The 11,667-nt window shown below is 36.1% G+C and overlaps 1 protein-coding gene across 1 annotated transcript; it reads left to right on the top strand.

The window, feature by feature from the left end:
• The first annotated feature begins 752 nt into the window (after positions 1-752).
• nmbr (neuromedin B receptor) lies at positions 753-11,344 on the top strand. The gene is made up of 3 exons (XM_051876379.1): positions 753-1,267; positions 4,347-4,692; positions 8,106-11,344. Exons 1-3 carry the CDS (start codon positions 879-881, stop codon positions 8,487-8,489), a joined length of 1,119 nt encoding a protein of 372 aa, XP_051732339.1. The 5' UTR covers positions 753-878; the 3' UTR covers positions 8,490-11,344.
• The last annotated feature ends 323 nt before the right edge of the window (positions 11,345-11,667 follow it).

Genomic DNA, 11,667 nt, shown 5'->3' with positions numbered 1-11,667 from the left:
ATAGATAGATAGATAGACTGGTGCTGTGCTCTGCAACGCTGTACGCAGTGGAGTGGTGCCTCTTATGGCAAGCCAATTTTACATTTATTCCATTAATAATATATATTATGTTTCCAGTACTAGTTTTCAAATGAATCCAAGAGGTAATAGTAAAACTGGAGTTACCAGAATCAACTCGAATATACACTAGTAGGAAGTAAGTGTATCATATTAATGACTAGTGGCAAAGAATGAATGAACACTTTACAATAAGGTTCATTAGTTAACATTAGTTAACTACATTAGTTAACATGAACTAATAATGAGCTGCACTTCTACAGCATTTATTAATCTTTGTTAATGTTTATTTTACCATTAACTAATACATTATTAACATTAAGAGTTGTATTTGTTAACATTAGTTAATGCAATGTGAGCAAACAATGAACACCTGGATTTTTAGATTAACAAGATTAACAAATACAGTAACAAATGTATTGCTCATGGTTAGTGCATGTTAGTTAATACATTAACTAATGTTAACAAATGGACCTTATTATAAAGTGTTACCAAATTAACTAGTTAAATGAGACATTGAAAACAATACTAGTCACTATTAGATTTCTTACTAGTAATTTGAAATATGTATTAAATCGTTGGGTACATAATAGTTAGTTTAAATGATTAAATGTTAAGATGGCTTGCCATAGGCTCCCCCTTTACTTGTTCCTGTCTGTCAAAGAAGCCAGTCAACTTTTAGGGACGTGGCTGAAGACATCGCTCATTTCAGCACTAAGTTTTGCGGACAGCACCTCTCTCTCTCTCCTACCAAGCAGGGCAACTTTTTACAGCCATTTATTCATTTTAACTCATTTGTTTTCTAACTACTAAACCGAAATATGGATCACACTTTCTCTGAGAATACCTCAGCCCATGAGAACTTCACAGATGACTGGACATCAGATGGAGGGGAAACGGTACATTTTATCATTCGATGCGTTATCCCGTCGGTCTATATACTTATCATAACGGTTGGTTTACTGGGCAACATCACTCTTGTGAAAATATTCATCACTACCAGCGCGATGCGAAGTGTACCAAACATTTTCATCTCCAGCCTGGCTGTGGGAGATGTTTTGCTTTTGGTCACTTGTGTACCAGTGGACGCGTTTAGGTATTTCTATGAAGAGTGGATTTTTGGAACTGTGGCTTGTAAGATGATCCCGGTGATCCAGCTCACCTCGGTTGGAGTCTCCGTGTTCACTCTCACGGCACTCAGCGCAGACAGGTAAGGGGGGGAAAAAGAAAAAGAAATCCTGAATGAACTGCAATCACTGCCACATTCACTACTGTGAAGATGATGACAATCTTTAACCACTGAAACAAACAAGAGAAATGAGCAATAAACAACGTGTATTATATATGTGTGTACATATATATATATATCACTCCTCGTGTTTGTAAACACATTTATATATTAAATTATATATACGTAAATTATATATATATATATATATATGCAAACCCAATACATTTAGTCTGTAGTTACTATTTTAGCTCATTAAGTAGTATAGAATTCCTCATTAAGCATCTGTAGCTGAAAGCAAATGCAAACTACTTTGATTTACAGAGGAATTAATCTTGATGCTGTAGATATCATATACCATTTGGCAAACAGCCTGAAGGGATTCTGTATTACATTTGATTCATGACTCAAGATATATTTCTCAACAACAAAGATGCAGTTCATTTCTCTGACATTACACAGAGTGATGGGGTTAGGTGTGCTCAGAGCACAGATTTGGACAGATAATGAAAGATTTATTAGGCAGTTTGTTTTCATACTTTCTGTATACATAAATATTGTTTTGAAGGCTGGAAGTCATCTGTACAGCCTACCCCTGACATCATTATTCTGATTTACTCACACCGCATGAATTTTATTATAGAAACGCAGTGTTTTCATAGCCAAATTGGACCAAGGATGCTGTAAATAACAGAGACATCATTACAACCAAAAGAGGTGGGTTTGGGATAAATTCAAGAAACTCCTCATATACATTGGGACCCAAATATTCCTTTGCATAAACTTCAACTGAAAGGAGTATCTGCAGAATTTGCTTCAAATCCTAAATAATGACTTACAACTTCATATTATAGTTTTATTAATTGACAAGCTAATTTCTAATTAGTCTGTGAAAGAGCATTAAAAATGTGGCTAAGGATCTGTGGTGAAGATGACAAATGTCCGCTGTTTCATTCAGTCTTATCCTTCATTTTTGTCTCAGTGCTTGAGGGTCCCAGCTAAAGGTGATGACCTTTCCTAGCCTTATTTGTTGCCCTGTCTGTTTGTTGTTTGGAGCACCTGAAAGTTCATTTGTGCCACAGTGATTATGCCACCACCCTGGGGTCCAAGCAGTGCTCATTTATTGCTATCGATTTGTAGGCTGCATTAACAGTCCCATTCCCCAAAACGACAATTGTAATGCAAAATGTAGTCAATGTTCAGCTACTTGTGATAATGAATCTCCTGGCCAAAGGAATCAAGTCTAAAAAGATAGAATTGAGGAGCTTCTTCCAGAGGAAGGAGGACAAGTGCATTGGCTAGCTTGCCATGATAAAAAAGCAACAAAAACAGACTATTTGCATCATCAATCAGATGAGTGTTTTGAAGACTGATTTGCACTTAACATAGCACTTACTTCACAGTCATGCGTGAAATACAATCAAGTTCATTTGCATGTTAGTCGGTTTATACTGTACGTTCACTTGTTTACTCAGGGAGAAATCAAGCTGTGATTGCGGCACTCCCCAGCTAACCCATGCCTCAGGCAGGGCAGTCTGTGCTCATTGAGAAAGGAAAAAGCAAGCCCGGGGCAGTGAAACCTGGTGAAGGAGAGAAGTCAGGGCGAGGATGCTGTCATATGAGATTTCCATTTACCTCAGAGATGATGGCAGTAGAATGTCTAAAAGATACTGTCGAATAGATCAAACCGTGCCGGTTTGTCAATAGGAGAAAATAGACAATTTCCTTGGAACAAAAGCAACCAATTTTCCACCATGAATTTTCTATATTGGTTTTTATGTACTTTACTTTTGTGTACTTTCTTTGCAGCTGCAGCAGAATATCGGAAAGATGTGCACAGGAAATATCGTATTTCCTATAGGACAGCTTTTCTTTTGGGAGAAAAACAGAGATGAATCATTTATGACTTTGATCATGTACTTTTACACTTTGTATTGCTAATCCAGTGTAAAGGTTTTTTTAGGTTCAAGCAAAATATATACATATACATATATATATATATATATATATATATATATATATACACACACATATAAAATGAAGATATATATACCTTTTAATGGCTTGAAAAGGACCAACCTTTGGAAGTATTACCATGTTTTAATTACACACACACACACACATATATACACACACACACACACAAATTCAGTGTTTAATTTCCGATTATGACTGTGTTGAGCTTATCGAATAAGAGAAATGTATCCCTATATGACAACATGCAGCAATTTTATTAACATGGAACAGTCATGGAACGTAAAGCCCAAAGTATACTTCACTTTTTATGCATACGCGAGGGTCAGCGAACAGCGCGCGTGACGCAAATTTCGTCATCAGAAGAGTACACGCGTACTGTATGTGCACCGACAGATTTTTGTTACTGAGCGTACTTTGTGCGGAGATCGCACATGAGTATTTTATTTTTTTTGCAGTAATTAGTTTATCCACAAGGTGGCAACCGTGCCCTGGGGGCGTCGATTCACAAGGTATTTGATGAAAAACTGCATAAACAGAACAGAGCGGAACGCATGCAAGCTACAGCGACAATGGAGGTCTATATAGACGAGAGATTGTGCGAAGAGGTTAGAAAGTACCGTCATTTGTACAACTCTAACATGAAAGAATACAAATATATTTACATGGGTTGTAACTCGTGGCGAGAGATTGCTCAAAACTGCGCATGCATCGAATGCCTGTGTATGCGTACGAGTCAAGTGAAGTATACTTTGCAAGGCTGTGCGTTTGACAGTGTATGCGTAAAAAAAATGAAGTATACCCAGGGCTTAACTGCATAGAAAATTGAGATGTAACAGTTGAGACACCCATCTCAAACTGTTGTTTCAATAATAACAGGTCTAGTATAAACAGGCGCACATCCTGGTGTGGAATAACCATAAACCTCAGCACACAATCAAATCTGACAGATAAGAACACAGTGTTTTCCCTCAAGCTATGATAAATTGATGATAAACAAGGCAATTTTCTCTTTCATCCATCCTCAACCTGGATGAAAGGCACAGCAGTCTGTGTGCTGACAATTCTTCACATATGTTTCTTTTAGACACAAAGCTATTGTGAATCCCATGGACATCCAGACCTCCAGCGCAGTGTTCTGGACCTGTTTGAAGGCCATCACTATATGGGTTGTCTCTGTACTGCTGGCTATCCCTGAGGCGGTGTTTTCACAGGTGGTTCATATGCCAGACAAGAACACGACGTTCACCGCTTGTGTGCCGTATCCACTCTCCAACGAGATGCATCCCAAGATTCACTCGATTATGATATTCCTCGTCTACTTCCTCATCCCTCTGAGCATTATCTCTGTTTACTACTACCACATCGCGAAGACGCTTATCAAGAGTGCTCATGATATGCCAGGTGAGATTAGTGAGCACTCCAAAAGACAGGTAAGAGGTTCCAGGGGAAGAGCGTAAAGCTCACACGGTTGAATGCCAATATTCTGTGTTTGTCAAAACAAGTTCTTATTCAGGCATAGCAGATTGTTGTGCATTTTCCATCAATCATGATTTAAATATCACAGTTGAGATAAGAGCACAGATCTTTCGGATTTGTCAATGTAAGCACACTGAAAAACAGGTTAACCTGAAATGTGCTTCATGGGGTAATTGGTTGGGTTGTGCAAATTTCAAAATTTAAGAATAAGCATGAATTTCGGTTCAGTTGGCCAGACCTCATAGGAAGATGTAATGAAATTTGGAACAACAGGAATCAATCAATCAATCAATCTGTCTATCTATAAACTAAGATTTTTTAATCCATTTTTAAACTGTCAAACAAGTTGTCAACCCAAGATTACTCTTATACACTTATACAAAAAATGTAAGATTTAATTTAAAACATTTTCACTTAGAAATAATTACAAATAAATGAAGTAACTCATTGAATGACAGGTAAAATTTTGAAGAGACTAAAACGCACAACCCACATAAAGATGATAATTCTGCAAATAACTGCAATTGCAGGTTTCAAACAGAGATGGCGACAGAGGTAAAACTTACAAACTGCAGCTTTAATACAAATTCCATTCAAATTCAGGAATTGAATCTGCATGTGGCTTACAACCCATACTCATTATTTACAATTAAATGTCTATTTGCAGTAACAGCTGTTCTAAATGGAATTAGGCCTTTTATGATGATCTAAGATAAGATTTCTTCCCCAAGAGCCAAACCATAAACATTTTAAGAGAAAGTATAAAATGAGCCTTTGCTGAACTGAGGGACACCCTTCACAAAATGCTCCCTTGACAGTTTTTTGAGACAGGGCACTTTATCTTTTGCTGGACTGTGAATCATCAGTTAAGCATTGTGCCAAGGGTCCTTAAGGATGACAGATATTCTTGTTAATATTCTCTTTCAGCAGCTGTTTCAAGGCAGCTATTCTCTGCTCCCTCTTGCCCTTGATAATACAGTATATCATCCTAGTTAACGTTTACCATTGGTCTCATCTCTTTTGGTTATGAGTAATTATTCATTTCAAGAGACAAATCAGTCTTGTTCATCCATCTATCATTCTTTTCTCTGAACGCATGAATGGCTTATTGGGATATATTCTCTTGTATTGCACTGTATGTACTTCATTGAACAGTGGAAATTATGCATTATCAGTACTGCAGAATCTCAGAATCTCATTCATACATCTGTATGACATCTGTGGAAAACAAAGGATCTATTCTTCTGTAAGAATAAGATGAATTTAAAGTGCAAACCAACACACACTACCAGTTAATTATGATATTTTTATGTTTTTGAAATAAGTCTCAATATTTGATCAAAAATACAGTAAAACATGAATATTGTAAAATATTATTACAGTTTAAAATAACTGTTTTCTATTTTAATATATTTTAAAATTTAATGTATTCCTGTGATGGCAAAGCTGAATATTCAGCATCATTACTCCAGCCTTCAGTGTCACATGATCCTTCAGAAATAATTCTAATATGCTGATTTGGTGCTCAAGAAACATTTCTTATTATTATCATCAATGTTGAAAACAGTTTTGCTTCTTAAAGGTAGGGTAGGCAATTTCGGAGAGGCTAGCAATAGCAAGCTAGCTTTGAAAGCATAAGACCTCACGCTCCCTTCAGAGCGTCTCCAAAGCCACGCCTCCTTCAAAACACATGAACGCACACAGAATAGTTTGCAAAGTGTCACGAGATGAGAGACGGTGTTAAATTACTTCATGTCTCAAAGCATATAACATTACAATAATAATGAACGTAAACAACTTAGAGCTCTAACCTGTACCACCTGAAAGATGGCTGTTTGTTTGTGGTGCTCGGTGACTGTCTGTCTACAACCGAATGCAATTGGACGAATATTTTTTGGTCCTGAGACTTCCACAGAAGATACATGTACATTTTTAATATTTAAACCACTTCTATTATTGATTGCTATCAGGATGTGAAGAGAGTTTTAACCAGTATACCAAAAAATTAGGGGTGTAACGGTACATGTATTCGTCCCGAACTGTCACGGTACGGACGTCACGGTTCGGTTCATTGATGATAATAAGAAATGTTTCCTGAGCGCCAAATCAGCATATTAGAATGATTTCTGAAGGATCATGTGACACTCAAGAATGGAGTAATGATGCTGAAAATTCAAGTTATTTTCACTTAGTTTTACAGTTATTTTAAATTGTAATAACATTTTAGAATATTAATGTTTTTACTGTATATTTGATCAAATAAATGCAGCCTTGCTGAGCACAACAGACATCTTTCAAAACCATTAAAAAAAACCTTAAAGGGTTAATTCACCCACAAATGAAAATAATGTCATTTATTACTCACCTTCATGTCGATCCAAACCCGTAAGACCTTCGTTCATCTTTGGAACACAAATTAAGATATTTTTGATGAAATCCGAGGATATCTGAACCACACATAGGCAACACTGTCATTGCACCTTTTGAGGTCTAGAAAAGTAGTAAAAACATGGTTAAAATAAACAACGTGACTAAAGTGGTTCAACCTTAATGTTATGAAGCGATGAGAATACTTTTTGTGTGCAAAAACAAAACAAAAATAACTTTATTCAACAATTTGAACCGTTGTCATACGTAGTGAACTCAGTGCAGGCTTCCGTGTTTACGTCCGAACGCCAACTCAGTATTGTCCGAAGCTGAACACGTGAGCACTGACGCATGCATGTGATGCTGACGCAAGAGCCAGCCAATAATGAGTGGGTTTTCGGACGTAAACAAGGAAGTCTGCACAGCAGTTCACTATGTATGACAACGGTTCAAATTGTTGAATAAAGTTATTTTTGTTTTTGTTTTTTTTGCGCACAAAAAGTATTCTCGTCGCTTCATAACATTTAGGTTGAACCACTTTAGTCATGTTGTTTATTTTAACCATGTTTTTAATACTTTTCTAGACCTCAAAAGGTGCAATGACGTTGCTGCCTATGTGTGGTTCAGATACCCTCGGATTTCATCAAAAATATCTTAATTTGTGTTCCGAAGATGAACAAAGGTCTTACGGGTGTGGAACGACATGAGGGTGAGTAATTAATGACAGAAATTTAATTTTTGGGTGAACTAACCCCCTTAATGATTCCAAACTTTTGACCAATAAAACATACACTGCTGAAATATAAACTGCTAACCAGAACACCTGCTAGAACTAAACTCAATTCCAGCAAACGACAATCAATTACTGGGTTCAGAATCAGGCTAGAGGATGTACTACTGAACTTGCATGCATTTTTATTGACCTTTTCCTCATCTAAAATGCGCCTCATGCTTTATTGAGTGGTCTTATCTGTCAACTTTTCTCCTTCTCTCTTCTGAGACGGAGACGAGGAAGCGTCTAGCCAAGATCGTTCTGGTGTTCGTGGGCCTCTTCGCGCTGTGCTGGTTTCCCAACCACGTTCTCTACATGTACCGCTCCTTCAACTATCGGCAGATCGACTCTTCGCTGTCACACCTCATCATCACGCTTGTGGCACGAGTGTTGAGTTTCTCCAGCTCCTGCATGAACCCATTTGCCCTGTACTTGCTGAGCGAGAGCTTCCGAAGGCATTTCAACAACCAGCTGCTGTGCAGGCAGCGCAAATACCAAGAGCGCAACACCAGCTACCTCCAGAGCACTTCTGCTATCCGCATGACCTCCATCAGGAAGAGCACACCTGCCGTGGCCAACGGGCATGGCCAAAAACCAGGAGTCTGCATTTAGCATCTGTTCTCTGAACAGATCAAAACCTGATCTTAAGGGTTGGTGACTCACATTTAGGTTCGACTGAAGTGTTTGGTGACCCAGCTGGGTAAATGGGCAGTTATTGAAGCAGAGAATACAGAATTACTGTTGTAAATATTGCATGTATGTTTTTTTTCCAACGGTTGCAGCGTCGCTTGAGCCCCAGAATGAAATTTGCTTTGAAACATTATTCTTATTGCAAACAGAAAGGAATGGATATCCCACTGATAACTGAAGACTAATTCTATTTCTCCTCAAGCAAAATACAATTTCTGGCTGTATAAAATATCAGATCTGTACAAAAGATTGGACTAAAGTTATTATTCCATTATTGTATAATGGCAAGTTTGCTTTTCAGCTCAATCAATTTTCCTTTTTCATCCAGACGAATGATGAAAATTCGACTGTAATCGATGGAAAGTGCACTTAATACAGTAAATGAATGTTTGGTAAAGCAGTTTTGATTTCACCAGGAGGACAACCGTATTACAAAGATATCACTGAAATCATTTACATTGCCTATGATCACATTCTATTTCTCATACATAGACAATATATTCACAATATATTCAATTTAGGAGTAACGGGAGCATAGACATGGCTCTTTCCAGTGAATGTTAATGTCTACTATGATAGATCAGACAGGTCACACACTCAAGGGTAAACTGTGGTGATTAGATTAATATATGCATAACCAGATTAGGATTCAACATGAATATAAATTTCTCAGACACGTTCCCCTGTACCTTCCGATATATGAGTCATAGGAACGCCAAGATCATTATGGCAGACTAATGTCAATAACGCATGCTGTGTATCATTCTTAGATTCACCAGCAAATGTTATCCTCTTAATCACTGCATTGCAGTATATCATCTTTAAATCATTTTTGTTTGGAGTGATTTGTGTCCACATCTAATGGAGTAGAACAATCATACAGGTGGAAATATTACCTATAATCTGTAGTGACTGTCATCAGGAATCCGGACTGAAAAAGGCAGTCACGTTTAAGCCTTTGATGAGGTCCCAAACCTGCAAAAATGTGTTCAGTGAGCTTTTTGTGATCTTGTGCCACTTACACACACACATTTTACTGCTCACAATTTCATTCAAACCTTCAAATTATATATCATTGTTCATCATAATAGGCCTACATTTTGGTCTCTCTTACTGAACAAGTCAAATGACATTTTAAAGAATTTTAATTAACTTTTCTTCAAAACGATGAAATCCATTTTAATGGAAAATGTAATTAGTGATAACTAATTACAATAATTTGTCCTCTCTTCAGTCCTCTCAACACAGAATCTTTGACCTAAAGCAATGCGTTTTAATTATGCTGAAAATTAACGTGACTTGCCCGAGACTTGACTTATGTCAAATAAAAGTAAAGACATAAAAAAAGATGAAAAAGTTTGATTTGCTCAGTTTGAGCATTAAAGTTAGGCTACTTTAATGAGAAAATGTCCACTGAATCCACAGGTCTGTTTTAAATTTATTATTAACATACAGAGAACAATTAAATGTGGAAACTTTTCATTTAAGTGTTTGTGGATAGAGTACAATTTCAACTTTTTTCACCCTGCATAGTATAAATATAATAAAACAGCAGCACAAAACACAGTAAATAGCATAATTACAGCATCATGAAGTGGAGTGAAAGGACCTCCTCAGGAATTGATTGCGACTGTTCCAAAGCAGCAGGATCTAAATGTAATTCGGAAAGATTGATTAAACAGGCACACTACCCATTTCCCATCTACTTTATTGGGATTTCACTCTGAGAGTAAATTAAACACATGGATTAAATTAAACAGTGCTCTTATATTGGATCAAGAAAAGTTCAACCAAATTGGTTAATTATATCTTTAAGGACACATGTAAAAAAAAAAAACAGTAAAAGGATGAGGATAATCCATGAATTAAGCATTTCTATATCACTACTGAGCTACAGTAGTCTGCTTCTTACTGTACATTCATTACTTTGCCGTTTTCTGCTTACATAGATTAATGTGATTGTTATTCATTTGGAATTCAACATTAAAAAACAATTAGTATTAAACTTATAGTACTAACAGTACTATTCGCAGTAATTAATTTGTATCACAATCATTAACTCAAAACAGAAAAACAATGTATGTTATTGTAATACTTACAATACCTCAGTTATCATATGAATTACTCAACATGGAACCACAAGGCATCCTCTGCTCCTGAACTGAAACACAAGTGTTTCATGTTATATAGATTAACGCACAGATATGTCTTGTACAAGTCTAGCTGATCTAACGCAGTAATGAAAATTTAGACATGCAAGGCACCCTAACAAGGTCATCGATTCATAATCAAGAACATCAGTAGCCAAAACTCGACTCAATCAAGCTGGGATATAATGATTGATCACACATTGAATTAACAAAAATGTCTTTACTTTAGTACTTTAAAACTGTAAATTTGATTAAGCAGTTAATTTTTGAATCAAGAGTTTATATTTTAATCAGAGATGTCCAGTATGATGATTACAATGTGCATGTACATTTCCACATTAAAAAAAGATTCCACAATATTTTACAAACATTTTCATCATGGGAACATACTTGAATTTAAAAATATGAATGAATTTACCATGTAACAGTTTTATGTGTTGAAATATAACTAGTCAGTTTTAAGTAAATTGTATGTTTTCATTGCAATGATGTATTTTAGTGTTTACTTGAGATTATTTCAACATATTTGTGAGATTTTTTACTGTATTATTTGTGACAAATTGTTCAATAATGTCAGTCAAGATGTGTTTAAATACTGCTAAGTTATTAAAGAATTAATTAAACTGATTTTTGGACTTAAGTCTACAAATGTTTTATGAACCCAGAAGACTGGAAGATGCAAAACAAGTAGAATTTATTTATTTATAGGCTCTATTAAGTTCCCTAAGCAACTGCAGTGCAAATTCTGTCTATTTTTAAAGACCATAATCTGTTTATTCAGATAAAGTTAACCTTATTATCATCATAACATTGCTGGATGAGTCATGGGCAAAACATTTGAAAGTCAGATGTAGCTAAAGAATTTTTTTTGACGTTTTATCGCTGTCTCCCAGATTGCTTTTGCATTTTTATTTTATTTGTCACAGAGCAATTGGAAAGAAAATAACTGT

This window comes from Ctenopharyngodon idella, chromosome 20 (genome assembly GCF_019924925.1).
Source record: "Ctenopharyngodon idella isolate HZGC_01 chromosome 20, HZGC01, whole genome shotgun sequence".
In the NCBI taxonomy this organism is placed as follows: Eukaryota; Metazoa; Chordata; class Actinopteri; order Cypriniformes; family Xenocyprididae; genus Ctenopharyngodon; species Ctenopharyngodon idella.
Note: the sequence above shows the minus strand (reverse complement) of the source record. Positions and strands in the feature narration are given on the sequence as shown.

Coding starts and splice junctions, on each gene's coding strand:
- nmbr (XM_051876379.1), top strand. CDS start 879: ATGGATCACACTTTCTCTGAGAATACCTCAGCCCATGAGAACTTCACA. Junction 1,268..4,346: donor ACGGCACTCAGCGCAGACAG/GTAAGGGGGGGA, acceptor TGTTTCTTTTAG/ACACAAAGCTATTGTGAATC. Junction 4,693..8,105: donor GTGAGCACTCCAAAAGACAG/GTAAGAGGTTCC, acceptor CTCTCTTCTGAG/ACGGAGACGAGGAAGCGTCT.